The 26,225-nt window shown below is 34.6% G+C and overlaps 1 protein-coding gene across 1 annotated transcript in view; it reads left to right on the top strand.

The window, feature by feature from the left end:
* The window catches only part of Ptgfr (prostaglandin F receptor), a 41,655-nt gene extending 16,326 nt beyond the window's left edge, over positions 1 to 25,329 (top strand). The window contains exon 3 of the mRNA XM_015490576.2: positions 21,343 to 25,329. Within this exon, the coding sequence (XP_015346062.1) occupies positions 21,343 to 21,642 (300 nt within the window). The 3' untranslated portion in view covers positions 21,643 to 25,329. The remainder of the gene's footprint in view (positions 1 to 21,342) is intronic.
* The last annotated feature ends 896 nt before the right edge of the window (positions 25,330 to 26,225 follow it).

Below are 26,225 nucleotides of genomic sequence, written 5' to 3' on the forward strand. Positions count from 1 at the left end.
TTCTCTTTTTTTGATCCCTTCATAACTCTTTCCTTTCTTTGACAAAATTGGCAACATATATGGTGCTTCTTATTTGGTCATTGCAATGGGAATTTGGGCAGGAACATAGCACAATGTGAAGTTCAATCATCTTCTTAAACCAAAAGGTCATTGTTACTTTAAAACATATCTCTGATAATATTCAATCCAAACTATAAAAATTGACTTTAATATTAATTTAGAATTTAATCATTTCCATTTCAGTCTGTAAGATACTGAAATGAATGATATCATCAATTCTTTTTATTGAGTTGACTTTCACATTTGTACCGGTAAGATGTTTTGGTATTTTCAGTAAAGATTAATTCCATTCTTCCTAAATGAATTAAACAATCATCAGATCAGAACAGAACCAATAGAGATTTTCTTTCCTTTTCTTTACTCTCAGTACCTCTTGGTTTCCTCCAGAATTCTGACAAAAAAGAAAGAAAGAAAAAAAACTTGATGTGTAGTGTAATTTTTCTATGTGCGTTCTGTTGTCTATATCCTGACAGTTGCTTAAGTTTACTAATTTACAAAGTGTGAAGTTGAATAAAGAGGGTCAGTAGCTGAAAGAGCATGGATGAATTCTCACTTTAGAAAGCAAGTTGATTCTGCCTAGTCCCAGGAATTGGATGTTGATTTCAGTGGTCCTCAACCCCTATTACTGGTTTGTCCCTCTTTCAATCCTACCCTAGTTTTGGTTTGGAGTTGCTCAAGATCCGAGCACTAGGAAGAAATGTCTGAGAATTTCCCTCCAATCTAGCATATCTTCTGGGTCTGCTTAAATTAGAAACGGACCTTTTTGGAAAAGCTGGATTAGAATTACACATAGAAAGAATGAACTGTGTGAATGTCTTCTTACTCCTCATTTCCTATTGTCAAGCTTATTTCCAATTTGTAGCATAAGACAACAAATGACATCTCATGCTTGGGTTCATTTGCAGTGAACAGAATTAGATTTGAGAACATTTCAATCTTTATATAATTCTATAATGATATATGTCATGACTGACAATTTCCATATTTTTCCCTTATGCTATATCTGAATCAGAACAGTAGATGACATACCAAATAATTTTAAACTGTCTGCAGTCTTCCAGGTTTTGAAGCTATTAAAGAATGTGCGGTGCTTCTTTCCTCCACTGAAAGTCCAAAGACAGCTAAGGCAGACTCTTTCTTATTTCATGAAAATATAAAGGATTGCTGCCGCCAGTCAAGAAAAAAAAATACTGAATAGTTCTAACTGCATGGCATTTAGAGAAAATCTCTGCCTTTTCTTGCTTCTCTCTAAACTCACATGAGGCTGATGTATGGATGAAGGATGTAGAGGCCAGTTTGCTCAAAATATCCCTGGATGGTGGAAGTGACAGCAGTCTGTCTAAGAGTAATTTCTACTGTGTGCTGTTGACCTTCTCCCAATTGCCAACTTCAGATTTGTCTGCATAAGTCACATGATCATAATACAAAGGCCAGTCTGATTATTTAGGTAGTTTTAGACTGATGTGGATTTCCATATGGTCAATTTAAGAAGCCATTGAATGTGTGGCTGTAAAGATACTGAATAACCTGTTTTACCTATATCAATACCCTTGTGTCAAATGCCTCCCTTGGATATGAATTGACATTAATATATAAATATGCTTTAGTGTTAGTTAAATGTACCACCTTTCTCTTGACTTCTTCGTTTGTTTTACTTGCTTGCCAAAACTCAAATTAAAATCAATCAGCTTCAACCGAGAGATTATTTATCTGCTCAAAAGTATAAAGAGACAAGCGGCAGTCCATTAGAAATCATGCTTCACAGTGATTTCTGAATGGTGTTCTTTTTGTGCTTTCAGATTCCCACAAGGTAACCCAAGCAGTCCTGAGGAATTTCTTTGTTATCCTCTAACCCCCACCTGAAGGTCAAAGAACTCTCCCTATGTTTCAGCCAAAAGGGTGAATTTTTCTCCTTTGGAAGTACCTTCACTTTTCCTGTCCACTGAAGGGCACTGGGGTCTGTGGGAAATAATCAGGAGCCTTCTTTGTGGACTTTAGGCCTGGAGATGAATTTATATGAAGAGCAGATTAACATGGGGTCACGACTTGAAGTACAGGTGATTGATTGCATATTACTAACTAGTGCCTTTATAGTTAAAATCAGAGCACTCATATGCAAAAGTTAGGTTACTAAACATTTTTTCATTCAAAATTACTTAAAGAAAATCCAGTCTTTCATAAATAAAATGCCATAATTGCATGGCTTAACATGAAGTGTGTTCAAACATTTATGCGGCTGATGGCTAAAAATTACCTCTTCAGGATGAATATTTCCTGTAGCACATCATACTGGTAAATCTATATTTTTCAATTAGAGGAATTACAATTCTGAAATTATTGATTTGTCTTTATTTAAATTTGTAATACTGTCCATGAAACCTGCTCTAATTATTTTATCTTGCATTTTTCTGTCTTTCTGTGAATGGAATATAGCATCTAATTCTATTCGTAGAGTTTGTGCTGTTTGTTTTGTGACTGTCTCATCTTGCGAGTGAATAGGGAGCTCCTCAGTGACAGAGCCAGTGTCATGTGTTTCTGCTCTGTTTCTTGTGGTGCCTGGTACGATGCTTGGAAAAGCTCAAGGAAAATGCAGCTTATCCTTTAGAATCCTTTAGTCACAAATGAAATTAGTGAACAAAACAGCAGTCTTATGGCTGCGATTATTCAATGCTCATGAATGTCACAAAAGGATTTTATTCTTAAAATTTTATTGTCTGATTAAAAAAGGTATAAAATTTTTAAAATATAAACATAAAACTGTAATCATGATGATCATTTTAAATTTAAGGTTCTTCCTTAGTTTTGTGTTGTCGTCTTAGAAATAATAATTAATTAAATTAATTATTTAATAATTAGATTAATTAACTTAATTAATTAGAAATAATAGTTAATTTAAGAAACCCACCTATATGTCTACCACTGAGTGGCAAACAGGAGGACTCAGTGTGCTATACAGATTCTAATCCAGTGCATCTGCGTGACGTTTTTCCTTGTGTATGCCCTCAGACATGGAAACCATTTCTGACTATGTGTGTTCAGAGGGTTCACCCAAAGGACATAGTCATGTAACACTTGTTTGCATTTGGTATCTAATCAGCTACACAGCATTATTAGCCATATATTACATCTCAGCTTTTAGATAAAGTTAAAATGTCCTCATATGTAAGCCAAGTTTCTTCAGACATGCAGAAAATGCAAAAATATCAAGTTGACTGTGATTTGTGAAGATAATAAATAGGATTATTTTTGTACTCTCTTGTGATGCTGATAGAGGCCTGTTGAGGGTAATCTTTGAAAACATTTGCTGAAAAGTCTGCCTTCAATGATTTTTTTAAAAATAATTTTTCCTTCTCTTCTCCCTTCTAGAGCTTTGGCAATTCCTTTTGTCTCCCTGTCTTCTCCTGTCTCTAACCTTAACTTGTTCTAATTTATGTGGGTAAATTTAAAAACTTCCATATAAAAAAATTATTAGGCAACTAAGTTACCTCACATTAAGTATTAAAATTAATCTGAATTTTGTGCAGAGATTTTTAAATTTTTTAAAATTTTTTTATTTTATTAGTTTTTATTTGTTCTTTGTAGTTATACATGACAGTAGAATCCATTTTGATAAAATTATACAAGCATAGATTACATCTTATTCTAATTAGGACCCCAGTCTTATGGATCTAATAGATGATGGTGGGATTTACTTAGGTATTTTATATATATTTATACATATAAAATACAAAATATATTTTATATATATTATATATAATATATATATATATATATATTATATATAATATATATATATATATAAATATATATAAAATACACACACACACACACACACCAAGGAAATTTATGTAAAATTCATTCCACTATCTTTCCTATTCCTATCTCTCCTGCTTCCCTTCATTTCCCTTTGTCTAATCTACTGAACTTCTTTTCTTTACCCTCCCCCGCTTTAATGTGATTTAGCTTCTCCAGATCAGCAAAAACATTGACCTTTGTTTTTTTTGGGATTGACTTATTTCCCTTACCATGATAGTCTCCAGATCAATGCATTTACTGGAAAATATCATAAAGTTATTCTCCTTTATGGCTGAGTAATATTCCATTGTGTATACATATGACAATTTCTTTATCCATTGATCTACTGAAGGAGAACTGGGTTGGCTCCATAGCATAGCTACTTTGAATTGTGCTGCTATAAACATTGATGTGGCTGTATCATTGTAGCATGCTGATTTTAAATCCTTTGGATATATACTGAGGAGTGGGATTACTGGGTGAAATGGTGGTTCCATTTCTATTTTTTTCTTTTTGAGGAATCTCAATACTCCTTTCCAGAATGGTTGCACCAATTTGCAGTCCTGCCGAGAATGTATGAGTGTACCCTTTTCTCCACTTTTTGAAAAAAATCCTTTGAGAAGAAGAGTTTTTACTTTTCTTTTCTGTCACTGACAGGTTAAAACCCCCTCTAGAGGAGAGAAATCATTGCTAAGTGGGTTTTTTTGTATCTTTATTTTTTACTTTTTTATTTTATTTTTATTTTTACGTGGTGCTGAGAAATAACCCAGTGCCTCACGAATGCTAGGCGAGTGGGCTACCACTTGAGCCACATCCCCAGCCCCATTGCTAAGTGTTTTGAGGGGATCAGTCAGGCGTTGATTAAAACCAGAGGGTGCCAAAAGTGGTCAGTTTCAAAATTTAGATTACAGCAAAGCAGACTTTTCTTACTAAGCAACTTTTTTATTATCCCGAGTGTCTTGCAAAATCTGATGTTCTTGCTAGCAGAGCACTACAGTTTGCAATTGTACCCAGGCATATTTGTGGCTGGAAGATATCAGAGTCCTTGATTTTTATAAAAGAGAGCCAAAGATAAGACCATAGTGAGAATTGAATTTAGAAAATAACTAAAACACACACATAAATGTAACATGTTTAGAAATAGCCATTTATTTGTTCAATAAAAAATTTCTTAGTGTGTTCCATGTGTCAGACAGTGTTCTAGGTGCTGAGATTGTGGTGCTTCACAAGAAGGCAATATCCCGTCTCTCATAGGGGTTACATTCTTCTGCAGATGGGAGTTGTAGAGGACTAGGGACAGTTTGGAGAGGATAGATAATAAGTAACTGAACATAATAACAGGATTTGAAGAGCTGTAAGTGCTGTTACTGAGGGTGGGGATGGGGCTCTTTTAGACTGGATGTTCAGGGACAGTCTCATGATGAGCTTACCTCTGTATTGTCAAAAAAAAAAAAAAAAAAAAAGCCATGGGNCTTACCTCTGTATTGTCCAAAAAAAAAAAAAAAAAACAGCCATGGGACAATATTGGGGCAGGGTGGTTGGGCAGAGGGAAGAGCCAGCACAAAAACCCAAGGGGAGGAGTGAACTTTTTGTAACAAGGGACAAAGCAAAGCTCATTAACTGGAGCAGGGAGAGCACAGGTAAAGGTGGGAGGATTTGAAGATACAGAGGAAGGTAGGGGTCACACTGTGTAGGACCTTGCAAGCGATGGTGAATTTGGATTAAAATTTTGTTGGAAGCCTTTGGAGAGTTTCTTAATGAGGACGGATATGATCTGACTCATGATTTTAAAATATCACTTTATTGAGTAGAGACTGAATTATAACAAAGCAGATAGGGCAGAAAGGTTTTCCTGGAAATTTCATTTAATGCATGAGTAATAAAGAAATTACTTTTCTAGCACTTCTATTGGGAAGTAAGGCAAGTAACACATCACTATTAAATAAAGATTAGCTTGTGAATAAAAAGGGAAGATTTTCAAAATAATTTCCCTTAAGGCTTAAAATACAATTAGACTTTGTGGCAAAATATGAAAAGAAATATATTATTTTACTTAGTTCATAATCTCAGCTTAGCTTCTCTTTTGGTTAGAAAAGGTCATATTTATGAACATTCACTTAAGAGTATGTAGTTATTGATTTGTATTTTTATTTTGTTTGAGAAGAAGTGATTTGGCTCTATTACTCTTTATTATTGTTATTTTGATTTTGGTTTTTTACAGCCTCAGTACACAAAATATTAGGTAACTCTATGTTTTAGTTTTGGACAGTACTCTGTTTTTTGACCTTAGAGAAATCAGCTTTAGATGGACCATGAACTGGGAGGTTAGATAACCCTTGTATGGGATTTGATCAAAGCTGGACTGTGGAATGAAAAACATTGTGTGTGTTGGGGTCAGGGGGTCATATACAGCTCAGTGGTAGAGCCCTTGTCTAGCATGTGTGAGGCCCTGGTTGGATCCCTGGCACCAGAAACAATAACAACAACAAACAAACAAAGCCCTCTAGGTTTTCACTTTAGATTTTAATGCCATAGTTCTGCCACTTAAACTGTGTAAACCACGAATAAGACACATTATTTATTTTGCAGAATTTTTCTACAAGGCCTTCCTTCAAATATTTTGCAATTTAAGTCCCAGGGAGAAGTGTATCTTTCCACCGAGATAAAGAAAGATGGTTCCACCACAATTAACCTCAGAAAATTCTTATTTGAGAGGAAGTTGTGCTTTCTGAGCAAGGTACTTAACTATTCTCTAGCTTCTGTTACTAGGAAGAAAGAATCAGTATTCCTTCCTTGACTTGGAAATCTTTGGTTTTGCATTTACCTACCAAATATTTATGCAGCACCTAGTGTATACAAAGATGTCTGATTTATGTTGTTCATGTTGCTGAACATCTTCATCAGTGGTGACTCCACAAGATGACTATACTAAAACCATCTCTATGAGAGTAGAAGGCCAATGTCTTTAGTCTATACTTTAACCACTGCTTCTAATTAGGGGAGTTTCTATTGTATTATGCAAAAATTTCTCACCACCTGAGCCTGAACATACAAGCCACATGTCTTTGGGCAAATTATTAAAGATCTATGTGAACTTTACTCTTAACTTCTGTAAAATATATGTAATAACTGATGATGACATTAACATATAACATATAATCAGGTAACATGAGTTTTCACAAAAGATGTGGAAGGATCCAATAGAAGGTGCTGTAGATGATTATTATTGTTCTTACCATGATTCCATTCGTCCCTCTAATAAAACTCAGTTTTAACTTAAAAAATATGCATTGAATAGCTGTGATGGGAATTTGCATATATGGTACTTATATATTAATATAACTAAAATGGATCCTAGCCTCAATGGAATTTTTAGTTTATCTGGGGAGGTATGGACAGAACTAGCTCTGTTACAAAAGAATCTGAATAAGTGCCCATGATCTTCCAAAGGGGCATCTTTGCTGTGAAACTTCATCTTATGTGGTCTATGCCAAGTTCTTGACCAAAGCTGTGAATCTGGGTTCATTGTGGTCTCTGGTGGTCTTTGAGTTTAGTGGAGTGAGTTCTTACCTACCAATTATGACACTGGATTCTCTTCAGAAATGCAATTCTTGTCTTTTGATTCAATTATTGACTTATAAGCTTTTTTTCTTTTCTTCCTTGTGTTCAATTACCTCATCTTTTTCTCACACTTATTTCTTTTCCAAAAACTTGTAGTAAATACCAGAACAGGTTTATGCCACCTCCTTTCTTTTCATGATGTGCTTCTTAATATGACTGTGTTTAATAAGGTCAGTTCTTCTCTAAGAAGCCAAACAGACACCATCATTACCTTTTGCGATTCTGAATTTTTTCAGTTAGAGGGGTTTTGAATCTCATAGCTGTCACTGGTTAACCCAACCAGAGAAATTTAAAAGTTAGTTCAACCCTTTCTTATTAAATAATTTACCTGAATGTAAAACCTCACTTCTCTTGTTATTTCTGGGAAATCCTATTCTTTTAGGTGAGATCATTTTTGTGGTATTATTCAAGACCTCTCAAGAATGCGATTCTTCCATGTAACTACAGAGGAAGGGCTTGGCTTTCTGGTATTGCAAATAATACCATAAAACTTGATAGTTTTATGGAAAAAATAACAGAATTAATATACTGGAAAGTATTGGAATTGGAGCTGTAGTTTTGCAATCATGCAAGCAAGAAATTTTTAGGCATTTGCTGACAATCTCCTGAGGACAGTAAGACAGTTTTTGGTGGTCATTTCAGATCTATTGCAGGGATTACTTAGACCTTTCCTACTGATATTAGTGAATGGTTAGTGAAATTTGGTGATGATTGCCTTCAATTTGGAATTAATAGATCATAAAGGATGTACAGATGTATCTACATTGGATGTATCTACATTGCCTATCTTGAATGTGTTCATAAAATAAAAAGATGTGTTGTGTTAAGCTTTGCTCGTGTTTATTTATGTACCACTCTGATGTGCTGTCATTGTTATCTTTTCCTTAACTCTTGGGGTGTGAGAATCAAGTTCTATGAGGGATTTTTAGCCTTGTCTTTCCATACTTCGAAGGCAGGCAATGACAAGATCTTCCAGCATTCACTTTCTGAGTTTATACAGGTAGAAGCAATCTGAGGTACACTTTTTACCCTGTGCCCTCAGGCAGGCAGGGTAGGATGGCCATCCTACTATTCAGGTTCTGTCCATGTTGTCTAGTTTTCCTCTCTTTATTTCCATTCTTCAGCTTTGTAGGCACTGTCGTCTCCCTTCTATGCCAGCTGTCTTTTCTGTCTGCAATCTCTTAAGTGAGTTGTCGTACCTTCCTGATGTAACTGTGCTCTTCTCTTCCCTGACTGTAAGAGAAATAATTCATTGAGAGAAACCATCCATAGAGAAAATGGAAGGCTAGTGTTTGTCCTTCTGAGCTATTTCAAGGAGAGAAACATAATAATCAACTTACAACTATGAGATTCAAGCCTCTTGTATATCCCTGTTTGACCAAACTGATGGCCTGCCCTGCCTGTGTCATTCTGATTGATTGGTACCAATGTTCCATATTATTTAAATATGACCATGGATATGATATATTATTTTAATATATGTCCACTATGTAAAATTTGAAAAATACATGTTAAAATCTAATTTCTTTAAAAATATTAAGTATTATGTTAATTTCTTGATTAAATAAGCATCTAGAAAATTTGTGTATGATATATATGTTTCTTAATTTTTATTTTTTAGTTGTACTTGGACACAATACCTTTGCTTATTTATTTATTTATTTTTATGTGGGGTTGAGGATTGAACCCAGGGCCTTGCATGTGCAAGGTGAGTGCTCTACCGCTGAGCCACAACCCCAGCCACTTGTGTATTATATTTTGAATGGTATTTTTATATTCTATTGTTATATAAATATCTATGTATAATTGTATATTCTTTATGCTACAGAGGATAATTAAATATCTTATATATACATAAAGATATATATATATATAGAGAGAGATAGATATAGATATAGATCTATAGATATATATACTATAGATATACAAATATTCCTATAGAGGAATATAAATATCTCTATAAAGTGGTATATTGTTGGCATTTTTGGCATAGAGAAGTGTTTTTGATTTTTTAAGTTAGACATCATAGTTTGGATGTTGAGTGCCCTCTAATCCTTTGGAGGCTGGATCTTCAGGATGGTGCTGTTGGGAGGTGATGGGACCTTTTGATGGGAAGTTAATAGGAGTCTTAGGTCATTGGGGGTAACCCCTTGGAAGGTAGTTCTCTTAGGACTCCTTGGCTTCCTCAAGAGGATTATTATAAAAGTCTGGTTTTGGCCCCACCCTCTCTCTGTGCTTCTGGTTGGAGATGTAATCACTTGTTTGCTCCCACATGTGCAGTTGCTATTGCCAGCTACCATGTGTCTGAGGTAATGAGAAAAGGGGTGGCTGCTAAGTCTGCACTATGCTGTTTGGATTTTCAGTCTTCAAATCTGTGAACTATATAAACCTTTCCTTTTAATAAAGTCACTTCCTTGGGTATTTTATTGTAGTACATAAAGCTGACTATTATAGTCAGATTATTCATCAACTTGCCAAACTCTCATTGATTGTAAATATTTAATGACTCATCATTTTTCTAAGTAACAAAAGTTCTTTTTTTCCCCTAATTTTTATGTCTCATTTTTTTCCCCTATAGCATTGGCAGGAAATTATATCACCATGTTAAGTAGTGGTAGTAGTTGTGGCATACTTGTCATGTCCCAGGTTTTAAAATTCATCTATTAAGTGCAACAACTGTTGTAGATTTTTGATATATAAATTTCACTAACTTCCCTCATTTTAAGCCCCTCATAAGTACTATATTGATACTCAACTGCTTTGCAACAAATTTCCACAAATTCAGCATCATGAAGCAGCACCCAGTTTGTTCTCTCACAGTTCTGTAGGCCAGCTGTCTGGATTGACAAGGGCCTCACAATTAAGGTGAGAGCTGAATTGGGCTCTTACATTAAGGTCTTGGGGGGGAAATCCTTTTGAAAGCTCATTCAGGCCTTTGGCAAAACCCAGTGCCTTATCTTGTGGCTGTGAGTCTGAGGTCCCCATTTCCTGACTTGCAGTCAGCTGGGGGCTACAGTCTGCTCCCGGGGCAGTCTGCATTCCTTCCCACGTGGCTCCTCTGTGGATCAACCAGAAAGTATGCACTGAATCCTTGTTATACCAGGAATCTCTCTGGTCTTGTGTGACCAGCTGGAGAAAGTTCTCTGCTTTTAATTGTGCTCACATGATTAGACTTAGCCCACCTTGATAATGTCACTCTCTACAGTGCCAGGTAGTGTAACAATCATGGAGTCTTATCCTATTCACAGGTTCAGAGGATTAGGTTGGGATATTTTGGAAATTCTCTCTACTACAAGTGCATTCCCAACCTCTGTTAAGTACTGTTTGTTTTTTCTCTATATTCTATTACACTTTTCTCAAAGTATATGCTATGGTCGGAATCTTAATGCACCCTAAAGGCCCATGTGTTACAGGCTTGGTCACCAGGGTGTGGTGCTATTAGGAGGTGCTAGAACCTTTGGCAGGTGGACTTCGTGGAAGGAAGCTAGGTCAGGAAGCTGGAAGGGGATGTGGGGACCCCAGCCCCCCTCTCTTTGCTTCCTGGCTGTCACCAGGTGAACAGTTTCCCTTTCTGTGCACTTCCATGATGTTCAGTGCCATCAGAGGTCCAAGAGCTATGGAGCCAATGATCCTGGACTGAAACCTCTGCAACCACGAGCCAAAATAAACCTTTCTTTCTTATAACTTGACTATTTCAGGTATATTGTCACAATGATTGAAAGTTAACACACACACATAGACATTTATTAGAAGGACTGTATTTGACATTGGGAGCCAGATTATCCTGGCTAACTTATTGACCTTGGGTAAGTTAATTATCTTCCTTTTGTCTCTTTTTCCTTATCATTGAAATGGGAATATTAGTGATACTTAGCTGCAGAAAATAGGTAGTAATTATGCAGTACATTTTAGCTATTATAATAATTACTGAAATATCTTTATCTTGTAATCTTTATTGTCTTAACTACATTGTAAAATTTTTATCTTAATCATCTTGATATGTTAATGGCTACGTACTATTCTATTATGTAGGTAGGTATACTATAATTTTTGGAGGGGAGTACCGGGATTGAACTCAGGAGCACTAGACCACTGAGCCACATTCCCAGCCCTATTTTGTATTTTATTTAGAGACAGGGGCTCACTGAGTTGCTTATCACCTTGTGTTTGCAGAGGCTGGCTTTGAACTCATGATCCTTCTGCCTCACCCTCCCAAGCTGCTGGGATCATTGGCATGCATCACTGTTTTTACAAATTTCTGATTGTTGGAAGTTGCTTCTATTTCTCATTTTGTAAACAACACTAAAATAAACATCCTTTGAAGTTTTGCACACTACTTAATCTGTAAATAAACTCATGGACATGGAATTGATAGCTCAAGGGGAATTAACCTTTAAACCGTGTGATGTATTTTGTTAAACTGCCTTACAGAAAGATTAAATTAATTTGCACATCCTCTTCCCTTTCCCCTGGAAATGTTACTTATTTCTTAAAACACTTTTTATAAATTATAGAGAAATATCTTCAGAGAATGAGTCCCAGGTAGTTAGCATCTGAAGACAATAAACAACGAGAAGAAATGGTCTAATTCAAATTTCCTGGGAAAGTGGTCAGAAATCAAAAATCTAAGTTGGAGACTTAGGTTTTTTTGGGAAAGGAGAATGTGAAAAACATGTATGATACCTTTGGACTAACAATACTTTTCCACAAACCACAGACTTCAGGCAAGGCAGCAGGAGATCTAATCCATGTTAGGAACTATGAAATTTTAGGTAAGACAAAATGCTTCATAAAAGATGGTTAGACAGAAATTTGGCAATCAATATTTTTTATCCAGAGAGAATACCAATCTAATAACTGTATAGTGTGTTGTGAAATTCCTATTTATTTAAAAGTTGGACTTGTAATTTTTAAAAAGAAATGGGGAGCTTCATTTAAAAGCTTACATGGCATTAATACAGCAAGTTTTCACATAGTAGTAAAATTGATTTTTTTAGACAATGATTGATGACTTCTTTGTCTTGACTATAACTTCAGCTAATAAAAAGATTTACTATAATTTTTTATTATAATCATTATGCAAATATATTAGTAAGTGACAGCCTTCCTGAGTTCTCAGTGAAGTAATGATTATTGAGATATAAAAATGTCACTGTGATTGTATCCATAAAATCATATTAAAAAGTGACGTGCTTATGCTAAGTTTTTAAGGTGCCAACTTACCATTTCTATAACATAGCCTGTTATTAAAAAAAAAAAAAGGGAAAAAAGACCCCTTAAGAAAAAAAAATCCTATAATTCCTTAGATTTATCTCTTCTTGTATTTTAACATGATAACATCAGGAACTTGGTGAATGTTGGTTACTATTTTTTTGTAATAATGATGAACCATTGAATCAAGGTGGAACAGTTTTGCATGTTACAGAGGTTTATGCCAGATAATGTCTAGATACCCACTACATGCCCAGAACAGTGTCAAAGACATGGATGGGGACGCAAGCAGGACGGGTGGCTGGAACAGCTGTCAGGACGCAGGGAGCATGGCTCTGACACGGCCGCTGTGCATGGGCAAGTGGAGGCAGTGGACTGCACCAGGTCATTTTATATGTCCAGATCCTTCCCAGTGGACAGATGAGGAATTAGGTATCCCACCTAATAATGAAGACTCAAAGTGTAGACTCAACTCTTTACAAGGGCAAGGTGAGAATTTCAAGAAATCACGAACTTCATAGAGTACATTAAAAGTTGTAAATTAAGGTGATTTGGAAAAATAAAACAAAACAAAACAAAATAAATAAAGTGAATTGGCCAAGAACAAAACAAAACAAACAAGAGTCATGATTTGTGGCTACCATGGACACTAAAATGTCTTCCCATTCATTCATTTGTTCCTTTGGCATTTTTTTTCCTTTCTTTTTGGTATTTATACAGTGCCAATTCTAAATCAAATATAGAGTATGTGCACTTTGTTTCCAGTATCCACAAGACAAAATCTTTTTTCTTGATGGAGTTAATGATATAATGAAACCATAGGATATGAATCTCAAACAGCTGAAGAATGAATAATAATAAGGCAATGAGAGGAGAATCATGTGGTCTTTAGTTATTGCAATAAATTGTTTCAAATAGGAAATGGATTTGGAGTTGGGTGGCTAGTATAGTAAGGCCATGAGATAGGATGTGTCTTCAAAATGCTGAAAATTACATGGGAGAGGGACAATCTGATCAAGGATTTAAGTGTGTAGGTTGTTATTCTAGAGACAAGTAGGACATATATTAATTTATAACTAAGGAAGGTGAATTTCAGTTTGCTACTTAGGTAAAGTTTAAAATGTTACTTTATAGCTCCAGAAAAAATTAATCTGGAAAGTAAAAAACAAATGCAAAAATAAAAACTTACAAATGAAAACAAAACTCAAGATTGTTTTATCTTGTGACCAAACTGATTGACTCAAGTACCATGATAAAATGGAATTATTTATAATTAATTGTCTGAATAATTAGCATGGGCTATTTTTTTTAATTGACCAGAAATTTATATTATTTTCACCCTGAGCAATACCTGTATCATCCTTTAAATAGGCATTGGATATAATCCTGGCCCAGCCCTTCCTAGCGCCACATTCTGTTCTCTCATTCGTCTGTAAAGATACTATGACTCAGCCATGAAGTTTCTGGAAGACTTTGCATTTGGTCTGTAGCCTTAGGTTACCTGTTTTCTTTCTTCCTTTCTCCTTTTTTCCCCCTGGGGTACAGGCTTGCTGTGATACCCAGGCTAGTCTTGAATTCCTGAGCTCAGGTGATCCTCCTGCTTTGCCTCCCCAGTGCTTGGATTCCATCTGCTGTGCCACTGAGCAGGTTTAGATTGGCTTTTTTTAAAAGGCTGATTTTCTCTAAAATTTATGGATATCTTTTATTTTTAAAGGGATACCCATTTCATTAAAAGTTCCCATTAAATGATGAATTATTGTAGTAGAGCTTAGAAAATGCTTTGGGAAATCTTTCCAAACTGTTGTAATAATAAACCAACTGGGCCAGTTGGAAATTTCTCTTTGGAAAAACATGTGTTTCAGGACAGAAGACTTACTGAAATGCTTACTGGTTTAATCTACTTTTACTATAAAGAGAGTGTTGCAAGTAGTCACATAAAGTAGTCTTTTGCTGAAACCAAGCACTTTCGATAGTATGACTTCCAATTAATTGTTTTCTTTTCAATTCACAGGTGAAATGCTAAAAATTATTTTGGTTTTCATATTTTAGACAAACATTTCTTGATTAAAAGGAAGGCATCTATCACTGCCAATATTTAGAATATAAACAATATTGTTTTATTACAACTGTAGGTTTAATGAAGACAATCATAGCTGAAAAGAGACAGAATTTATAACATTATTAAAATCATAAAATAAAATGCTTCAAATCCCTTTTTTAACAAGTCAGGTTATACCTACAAACATAAATATTTTCATGTACATGTTTTTTTTCTTGTAGGACCTCAAATTTTTCTTATTGATTTTTTAAAAAATTCATCATTACTAAATGATGAAATAAGGGTAAATTAGAATAATGCATAAATTTGGATTAAAAATAATTAAAAAAACAATCTATTTAGATCCAAATAGACATCTAAAGACCAATCTAAAGGATGAAAGGCAGGAGACTACGAAAGTGAAAATCATGCCATTCATCATGGAGTAAATATGAAGAAGAAGAAAAAAAAAGATGCAGAATGTTGTTGTATTTTATCAATTTAAACCTGTTAGTTCATATTTTTAAAAATTACCTTTTCATTTTAGGACAGCTAGCTCTTGTCTGCCCTTTCATAGTTTGGGTATCTATGCTTCTGACTGACACCTCAGTTATATGGTACTCAACTCATCTGATTTACTTGTCAGTTATGTCTGTGGTTATGGCAACAAGAGATCTGGAGCAAAATATTTATTAGAATTGATTCTTGATTAAAAAAAAGATACTAGTGAATGTGTATTAATGGAAATACTTGGTAAGACAATGATAGAATCAGCTAGAAATACAACTAGACATAGAAAGAAATAGAAATATAGAGTTCAAAATAAGATCTACTAGTGCCAAGGAGGCCAATACATGAATCTATATCCACCCACTTCCACTATTCAAATCCTGACTCTACCACATTTTAGTTGGGTGACCTTCATGAGTTAACCTCTTCATGTATTGGCTGAAATAGCTTCAAGTAGGGATATTACTTCTCTCATAGTTAGTAGCAGGATTAAATGAGGGAATACATCTAAATATAGTAAGTACTATGCAACATAGGTCTCAGTTAATGTTAGTTATTATTCTTTTATTAATCATTTCTTGTTCATAAATATAACATGTTATCACTGGTCTCATTAATGGGAATGATGTAGAAGAAGATAAGAGTCTTTGAAGCCAGATGGACTTAGGTTTGAATTTTACCTCTGCCATTTTCCAGCAGTGTAAACTTGTTCAAATTTCCAGCTCTGCAATTTGTTTTTTATGGACTGTATCAGAGAAATAGTAACAATCCCTGGGGATTTTATGAGAATGAAATGGGTTAAAATATATAAAGTATTGCCTATATGAATTTTTCTTCACTTTTTCCTCTTCCTTGAAGATGCACTTGGGTAAAATTTTTCCTGCTGTTCAGTCTGCATATAATTTCCTCAGCTGATGTGAAGGAGGGAAGATATCATAAAATGCTATGATTTTGGATTATCTCATTGCAAAGGGAGTAATTTCACTACAATGTGTCCTTTTTTCCCATTTCTTAGCAACTCTGAAAGGCTTTAGATGGAAATGTACTATTATTTGGATCATCATTTAATTCTTTGTGAAAAAGTCAAGCAGAAAAAAAAAGAATTTTTAAAAATGTGTGAATTTTTTATTACTGATGTGTACTTCGGGGATGGACAATATTTCACAGCTATTCTAGATTTTTGACACAAGAAATATTATATAACTTTGTCCTTTTTTCCTCTTGAAATATTTCTCTCTGATTTATTTCTGAATCATTCACCATTTGCAAAATATTGTCTTAATATGATGGACATTCAATAAGTGGGAAAGGACTAAAATATTATTATCTTCTTGTTATGGTCTGGATATGAGGTGTCCCCCAAAAGCTCATGTGTGAGACAATGCAAGAAGTTCCATAGGAGAGATGATTGGATTATGAGAGTCTTAGCTCACTCAGTGAATTAATCTCGATGGGATTAACTGAGTGGGTAACTAGAGGCAGGTGGTGTGTGACTGGAGGAAGTGGTTAATTTGGGGCTTAGCTATGGGTAAATATTTTGTATCTGGAGCTGGAGTCTCTTCCTCTCTCTCTGCTTCCTGATGTGAGCTGCTTCCCTCTGCATACTGTCCTGCCATGAGGTTCAGCTTCACCTCAAATTCAAGGAATGGAGCCAGCCTCCTATGAATTAAGACCTCTGAAATTGTGAGCCCTCAAAAAAACTATTCCTCCTCTACAAGTGTGCTGGTTGGGTCTTTAAGTCACAGCACTCAAAAAGCTAAAACACTTCTATAATCAGCAATGTAGAAATTCATGTAATTTAGGCATGGTTAAAGTTGGTATATGGAACTCATAAGAGTAGTGGGTTTTTTGTTTGTTTATTTTGTTGTTGTTTTTGAAGGCTTTTGTAGCTGCTGCTTTCTTGTTGGTGTCTTCTCAGAGACTTCATTCATTCAATTCATTTAGTAGATATTGACTGCCCTACTGTATGCCAGATGCTAGGAATCAGCGAAGAGTTGATCAATCTAAAAGGCATGCTTTTAACAAGATTATATTTTAGTGTTAGGTAAAGCAAATAAACACTATATAGCTAGCAAAATATATAATTTGTTAGGTAGAACTTATCTAAGTATTAGTCTCTACATCACTAGCATCTTGCAAAAGATCTGGACATAGCAGACACTCAAAAACTACCTGCTTCTAGATTGATATACTTTTATGAATACTCAAAGGAACAGAAGCACAATTATTGAATTTACCATTGCTTTCCTGAATCTAGTCAACGGACCCAGATGTAAAATAGCTTCCAGAGTAAAATTTTAGTTTACATGGGCTCTGTTATCTGAGTAAAGTGATCTGTTCGATTGATTAATTTTGAACTTAACAGATGATATAATTGTATTATGTGGCCCAAGTAGATAGATATTTGATTTTATTATGTTTTATTCCTTGAAATTTGACAATGCACCTAAACTCTCCTTCCTATACATTTTTTACTTCATTGTTTCTCTCTTGTCTTAGTATTGAGTGTGTTAGAGGTATCAGATTAATTAATTGTTTTCTTATAGACTATGCAAACACTTGGTCCTGTCCATTTTCTCAGTTCGAATTGTAATCATTGATAAAGATGAACAATTGTAACTTTCCAAAATCTGTAGAAGATATTTTTAAAAATAATATATATTTCTCTAGTTCTATGTCCTCTCGTTCTCTTGGGAACTAGATGAAAGGCTAAGTATTGATGAGAGTCTGGATAACTGTCTGGAATGCAAGATTGGGTGGGCCAGTCAGAAAAGAATGCTTTCCAGGCATGTGAAGTGACTGTCATCCAGGTCCAGGGAAAATGACTATGTTGGCCCAGTTTGGAGACATTCCTCAGCCTGACCTCATCTCCCACATATCTCCTGCCAGTTTTATCAGAGTTACGTTTTCCGCGATTCTTTGGCGCCTTCAGTATCACATCACATGTGCATGAATATGCATATATAATCCATACAATTTCTGATACAATTTCTGATAAAATAGTGTATTTCCACAAATTACTTGGGGGAAAAAAGCACAACTTGTAAAAACAATGTATGGTCTATCCAAAATATTAGTAAACTAGACACAAACCAAAGGAGAAAATAAAAATCCTCTGTGCTTCTACTGCCTAGGGTTAACCAATGAAAACACTGATGTATATACCCCAGTCTATTTCCCATGCAGAAAACAACAGTTGTTTTTTCAAAATTGAGATGACACAATTAATGCAACTGGAGTGACTTGCTTTTTAAAAAAAGTTAAAGCTGAGGGGTTGGGGTTGTGACTTAGCAGTAGAGCACTCGCCTAGCATGTGTGGGGCTCTGGGTTTGAGCCTTAGCACCACATAAAAATAAAATAAAGATATTATGTCCAACTAAACTAAAACAAAATATTAAAAATATTTTAAAATGTTAAAACTGAATCACAAACAGAAGTACCTACATAAATTTTCATAATGTAAAATTATCATGGTTTATCTATTTTTTTCAGACTTAGTTTATCCAGAATTACCAATGATGCTATTATAAATAAAATACTAATGACATCTATTTTACAGAAATATTTCACCTACAGCTTTGTGGGTAGCTAAACAATAATTCCTTCTCCCAAGGCTTTGGGGCAACCCTTCTTCATGACTGGGGCTGGTGGTCAAGGAAGGACAGAGTGATTATGAGTGCTTGGGCACTGCGCTGGTATTCTGGAAAGAAGACTAGGCTCTGGGTTCCTTCAGAAAATTCAGTGTCTTTTCATAGTTGATGAACATAGGAGTATTTTCAGAGAAGAAAGGAAAAATCGGAGAAGTGCATGCCATATAACTGAGATGCTTTAAATTTGCACATCTCTAAAGCAAGGTCAACTGTTCCACACAATTGTTCTGAGTATATTTGCTCCCATATACACAGAGTAGGTACCCAGGAACATACCTATTCATTAATAGAAAATGCATACATTTAATACTGTGAGTCAAGAGAAATATTTATTCATTCATCCTAATACTCTCCCTACCCAATTTTAGCAAACAGATTATAAATTCTATAGTTTCTGCTTTGTTTACCATTTTTATCTTCAATTCCTTGCACACTGTCTGGCACATAGCAGATAATCAATAAGTATTTGTTGAGTGAACAAAACAATATAAAGTGAAAATATTTGAGTCCAAATGCCAGTCAAGTCTTGGTGTTATTTTCTTCTTAGAGTAATTGGTCCCATATAGGTAGGTATATTTTTAAAATCCTAAGGCATAATTTAAGGGAACAATAATACAACAATGATAGGAGAGTCTATATTTGACCCAGGTACTGTTGTGCAGAAAATACTCTTTTAATTTTATTTAGCTACTGAATATTTAGGTCTGCATTTTGATGCATTATTTCCTGGGAAAAGACTGTTGCCCAAGTGATCTGCATGGACAGCAATATCTTGCTTCTTTCAAGTGCCAACAAACCACACTGGAATCCTTCAGTAATACATTAAAACTTTCAGAAACACTTAATGCTTCAAAATATTAGACCCTTGTGACAGATGGTCAGAGGTTTCTCTGATGATGAATCATTGTGCTTCAAAAAATAAATGCAAAGAATAAAAAATAACATAAGTAAATTCAACCAATATTTACTGGGTACATTTTAGATATCAGCCTTGTACTGGATATTAGAAATATGAAGAAAAACAAAAGATGATCATAGATATACAGGTAAATGCATAATTATTATGCATTGTTTTAAAGTGTATAACTGGACAGAGTGCAGTGGGAGTACAGAGGAGGGCAGCAACTGCTCATTCATCTTGGTGAAGATTGGGAAAAATGCATGGGTTTTATAGGGGGTTTAGAGACAGGAGTTTGTCAGAGAAACTTTGTCAGAAAAATTTTGGCAGAGAAAGTGGGATAGGAGTTCAGAATAAAGGGTGTTACATAAGCCATTGCTCAAAGAACATGGTGTATCTCTGAAAGTGAGATATTGGCCAGTGGTTGGAACATAAGATATTTGCAGGGGAGATAAGATTATAGAGGTAAACTTACAGATGTACCATCACAGTGCCAGTTGAAGAGTTTGCACTATGTCATACAGGCCATGGAAGTTTTGATAAGTGATATTTATTCTTTAAGCATTGATCTCAGCCTTGCAAATAAAGATGCTTCTTTTTGACATTGGTCTTGATTTTCTTTTCATTTGGGATTTTTAGGTTTTGTGATATCATGTTTGAATCTTTGTGGCATGATGACCCAGTACCATTTAATTTCAGTTTCATCTCCTGTTTATTTTTTTAATTATTTTTTATAGCTGAGTTGTTTTTGAAGCCCTCTTTGTTTGTTCTGTAACCGTTTGGCTGTTAAAGCTGGACTCCGTGATTTGCTTTATTCTAATAGTAGCTGGGACCATTTATGGAACTGATTCTACAAAATGATCTCCTTATAATCACAGTGATCAGAAAATGGAGATAGGAGACAAAATAAGAATTGTTATGATTAAGTCACAATATAGTAGTATAGAGATAAGCTCATTTCTACAAAGTCCTTAGAAAATTCCATTGTTTACTTTTGAGAATGTTTTAGCCTATTTATGGTAGGGATAAGAGATTCAGAAAAGAGAAAATGGTATTATCATTGTAGTTACCAAGCTGAAAACTCTAAAAGTAGCATTACAGAATAATATTATATACTATGTACAAATTAATATCAAATGTTCTGCATGCATTTTTTAAAAAAATCTGTTAGCTTATCTATGATTTATGTACTTAAATATAATTTAGTTTTTATTGAAATGCAAAATGTGTACTGGCTTTGATAATATTATCTGCAGAAGTCTAAGAAGGGTGGTTTCTGATGTCAACATCTGTTCTCCCTGAGTCATTCTAGTCATGCACATCTGACTTACTTTTAGAAATTACTGTTGTTGTAGTTCTGATGTCAATTTGAATTCAAAGGATTCAAATGTCTGTATCATTGATTATATCTTTAATTTTTGTCAGTATTTTGCAGCGTAACATCACTTTATGGAAGTGGAATGAAGGTCATATAGCACAGCTAAGTTAAGTTAAAAATAACAGGACTGAAAAAAAAATGCCTGCAATCAATTGATTTCTCTGTTTTTCTTGTATTATAGGTAACAATGGCCAACATTGGCATAAATGGAAATAATTCTCTGGAGACCTGTGAAACAACGCTCTTTGCTCTCCGAATGGCAACATGGAATCAAATCTTAGATCCCTGGGTATATATTCTTCTCCGGAAGGCTGTCCTTAAGAATCTCTTCAAGCTTGCCAGACGCTGCTGTGGAGTGCATGTCATCAGCTTACATATTTGGGAGCTTAGCTCTATTAAAAATTCCTTAAAGGTTGCTGCTATTTCTGAGTCACCAGTTGCAGAAAAAAAACAGCAAGCACCGAGTTTAGTGGGACAGTAAGTCAGTGTAGGACTAGAACGCGATTAAGAAAATTTTTGGCAATATATCAGTTAATTAGATAAATATACATAGCCTAACTGGAAAGTTCAGACCTCAGCAGGTAGTTGGTGATAACTTTCTTTGGATTCAGCTTTTGAAATTTGTCAAAGTAGTATATGATTGCACATTTTCACTTGTTTTTGTCAACTGGAGTTAGAATGAAATAATGCTTATGGGAGTCAAATAGAAAAAAAAATTTGAGCTTATCTGTGTGATTGATGCTTTTAAAATAAATAAATGTGTTGAGGCCTAATGTATTTTTACTTGGCCTATCTTCTAGGGAACACCTTAATACTACCTGCATGGTGGATTGGCTATTTTAGGATCACTGTTTGTAGCTATTCTTCATAGACAAAGCTCATTGAACTACAAGACCCCTGTATTTTTGTCTGGTCTGTTTTAGTAGTCATTATGTAGCCTCAATCAATATATGCATGACCATGGCACCTGGGATTCAACTGTGGCTTATAACAAAAACCTACTATATAGGTCAGTTCTGGCTCATAGGTCAGTTCTGGCTCATAGGTTGTCTGCTCTTGTGAGCTTATTTATAATGGGCCCATTCATATCATATTTGACAAATATGATTACTTTCATCTATTATTATGAAGGTCAATTGTTTGAAGGCTTTTTGGCAAGTATAGATTTAAAATTTTTAAATAATCGTTTTCTTTGAAAAATTTAGTATGCTGATACATGTTCATATTTAGAGATACAGAGGCTTTAACTTAGCACAGATATAGGCAACTTGCATGATAGAAGTTCCTAAAAAGCTCTACCATGAATAATGCAAACAACTTACACCCCAATGATTTGAGCAAAGAACATGGGCAAAAGGTGCTTTGCTGTGTGCCATTATTTCTGTTTCAGAGAATAAAAGAAACACAGTCAACACATAATATTCAAAGATTATCTACATCTAGTGTGTTTCTGCCTTACATGCATGTATGTACACAAAAATACTCACCACAGACAATGGAAAATCCTCTTTTGACAACAGGTCCATTGAATGTGTAAGATAGCATCTTCTAAAGCTTGTGCTATAGTGTTGAAGGGGAAGAATGGAAATCAGCCAGGCATTTTGGCATCATTTTAATAGCTAACCAGAAATCAAAGGTAATAATCTCCCCCAAATTTCCAGTAATAAATCAGACCTTTTTTTCCCTTGTTTTTGTGATTCATTCCAAATAATTTAGTACCCATTCAGAATGTCTTAGGTCCATCAGAGAATAGGGTGTAGTTCTGCTTTATAATAGGGAAATGTATTTCTAAAAAAACTTCTTTCTTTCATTAAATTGGGTCCATTTAAAAATTAATTTTCTCTGTGAAACTGTTTTCAGACTCTAGGTAATTCTGTTAATTCAGCTAGACTTAAATGATTATGTTCATAAATTTCTGGTTTTTATTGTTAATTTCCATTGGAAGTCATTGTTAACTTTGTGGATTTTGGCAAATTGTCATGGGTAAATTAAAAGAAATTAAGAAAGTTTCCTCATTGAAGATTTGAAGGCAATATTTTTTCTGCAAATCTAAAGCAGATCACAACATGCTGGCACATGATATTCTTATTTTAAGACCAGTAAATTATTAATCTTGCAAATTTATTCTCATATGTAGAGCACATAATATATGCTAGATTAATACTTGTCAAGTTGAATTATAGACAAAAATTTCTTAATGCAAATTGGACATGGAATTGCAAAGTTTTTGCACATTTTAGTTTAAAATGACAGTTACATATTGATTATTATGGTATATGTATATATACATTATGTATGTGTGTGTATGTTTGTATATACAACACGTGTTTAAAAGGAAGCTATTTGTGATTGCTATTACATTGCATAAATGTGTTTCAAGAGCACTTTAAGCCAAGACAAACTTTCAAAGCAGATATTTATTTTCTATAACTACTTAAGAATATTGGTGTCCTGTGAAATGAGGCACAAGGGACCAGATCTCTACCTACCTTCCCTTGTCATTTTGGATAAAAAACCTGCAGCAAATATTTGCATGTATTTCAACTGGGATAAGACACTGAGAAGAAACTCATTCAGAATCTCCAGGCCTCTTCTCCCAGAGTCTTTAAAATGTAATGGAAAAATTGTTGCTGTATTGCCACGATGTGGTCCTAGCCCTATGCATCTGAACTGAGATCTGTGATATGACCAGTGCTTTGGGGAGTGACAATGGAGTCACTCTGCATATCTGGAAAGATTACTTGTATCATGTGAGCATCGTTTTAGGGCAATATAATTGATTTTGAGATGATGTTAAACACATGATACAGACATCAAAACTGGAAAAAAAATAAGTAAAAGAATATGTGTTTGCATGATTTAGGCTTTTCTTCCAAAGAAAGCAAACAAACACAAGAGTGGGAAGAGCTGATTTCAGAATTTGTTTCTTTTGATATATATATTTTGCACATAGTTTGGCAGTTTGCTGTATAATAAATAATAGAGGGTAGCATTCACCAATAACTTTCATTCATGTTCCAAGTGAAAGTATATTTGTTCTGATTTCCAGAAATAAATAGTACAAATAGTTTCAACAGGTTCATTCATTTGAGTGTTGTAAGCTCTGTTTTAAAGTTTGTAATGAGACCTTCAGGGTAACTGAAATAATTTCCCTTTGCATTAGGTAAAGTAGTAATCATGCAACTTCACATACTGTTTGAGCTTATGATTTCTGAAAAATTATATTATTCTAGGCAAAAGCTAAACTTGTCAGACTTTTTTAGAGTCTTTGTGAATTTGTTTAAATTACTGCCCTTATAGAAAGAGTTATGAGAGAGATTTCCCTCTACCACAAGGAGAGCTCTCAAGAGAACCCATCCATATCCTAATATTGGACGTCCGCCTCTGGAACTGTAAGAAATAAATTTTTGTGGTTTAAGCCAAAAAAATGCATATGGGTTTTTATGATTATTAATACAAAGAGAATGCTGACTCCTGGTATCCAAAACATCAAATGTTTTACTGAAGGTTTCAATTAAGTGATAAAAACATGCCCTTTGAATTTTTTTTTTTCTAGAGATGGAAAGTTGCTTAAAATGATTTGTATAACTAAAGTGGAAAATTCCTAAATGTCTACACACACACATACACACACACACACACACACACACATATGGGGCGGGGGAGATAAATCTGTGGTATATAATAGTCTTGTATGCTCATTTTAAGACTTAGAAATAAGACAAATTCACTTTAGTTTTATGCGTAATTTGAATTTACAACCTTAATATGAACATTTATTAAATACAGAGTGAGCCTTTTGTGAAAACTGCTTTAGCTTTTCCTGTGCACCACCATTGCTCCAATTAATTAACTATCTAGGGTCAGAATATCAAGGTTGGGCATGTATATTTTCTTGCTCCCTCATCTGGGTATCAGAAGACTTTGCCACCCAGTAAATAATGTTGAACTTCCACTCATTACTGACATGTTTTAATAGTAGATGAAATGTGTTTTTCTTTGTTATGTGAATAAGTGTATTTTGTGCTCTTCATATTTGCTGGTTTGCACAAGAGACTAAATCGTGATGTGTATGTGTTGTTGCTTGCATTGGTATATAACCCATGTAATTTTAGTGCTTCGACTGGCTTGAAACTTAAATGACTTTATAATAAATGTGGAGAACCTATATCCAGAGTGGTTATTTTGAAGATGGTCGTATAAAACTTTCAACTTTTGAGCCTGAATGCCCATTTTTACCTGCTATTAGATGGGAAGAGTTTTGACTTGGTTTCCAGTGTTACTGTCTGTTATTCCTTCTCTGTCCACTCCTCTGCAACATCTAAGTTTCTTTAACCTGAGTCTTACCATAGTTTCATAATTTAGATGGGATTGTTTCTAAAATCTGGTGGCCTAGGTATACAAAGTAGGATAAGCCTACATAGGTCTAGGATAGCAAGCAACCCCCAAATCTTAGTGACGCAAACTCAGAAATGATTGTAGGTCAACTGTGCTTCCTGTCCACTCTAAAGGGGGATTCCTGTCACTATAATCACTTCAAAGAACTCAAGAGACTGAATATCCACCATGATATGTTGCTGTTTATGCTAGAGGGGAAACAACAGAACACGATGAATCATACACAGTCTGTTAGAGCGTCTACTCAAAAGAAATACACATTTACTCACACATTTCTGGCCAAAACAAGACTTCAGCTGGGTTGATACACCAGGAGGAAGACTGAAAATAGTTGATAGACAGCAGTAATTATTTCAACATTCAATAAAAAAATGTTTTAGTTCTTGCCTTCCTACTGATATTTAAACATGAACCATATTTTTTAAATTACTTTTTTATTCAGGAACATAATGTAATAAAACATTTAGTGTTCACTATTTATAAATACTGAGAAGTATGCTATTGTAATCTATAAAGATAGGGTTGAATACGTGCTACTTACAATGAATAATTTTTTATTTCAGATACACAGAATAGTAAGGGAAAAACTCACTTTTTAAAATAATGCAGACAACAAGACAAACACTGCCCATTTGCAGCTATGTCTGAAATGATTGCTTTTCTAAT

Source organism: Marmota marmota, unplaced genomic scaffold (assembly GCF_001458135.2).
Source record: "Marmota marmota marmota unplaced genomic scaffold, marMar, whole genome shotgun sequence".
NCBI lineage: Eukaryota > Metazoa > Chordata > Mammalia > Rodentia > Sciuridae > Marmota > Marmota marmota.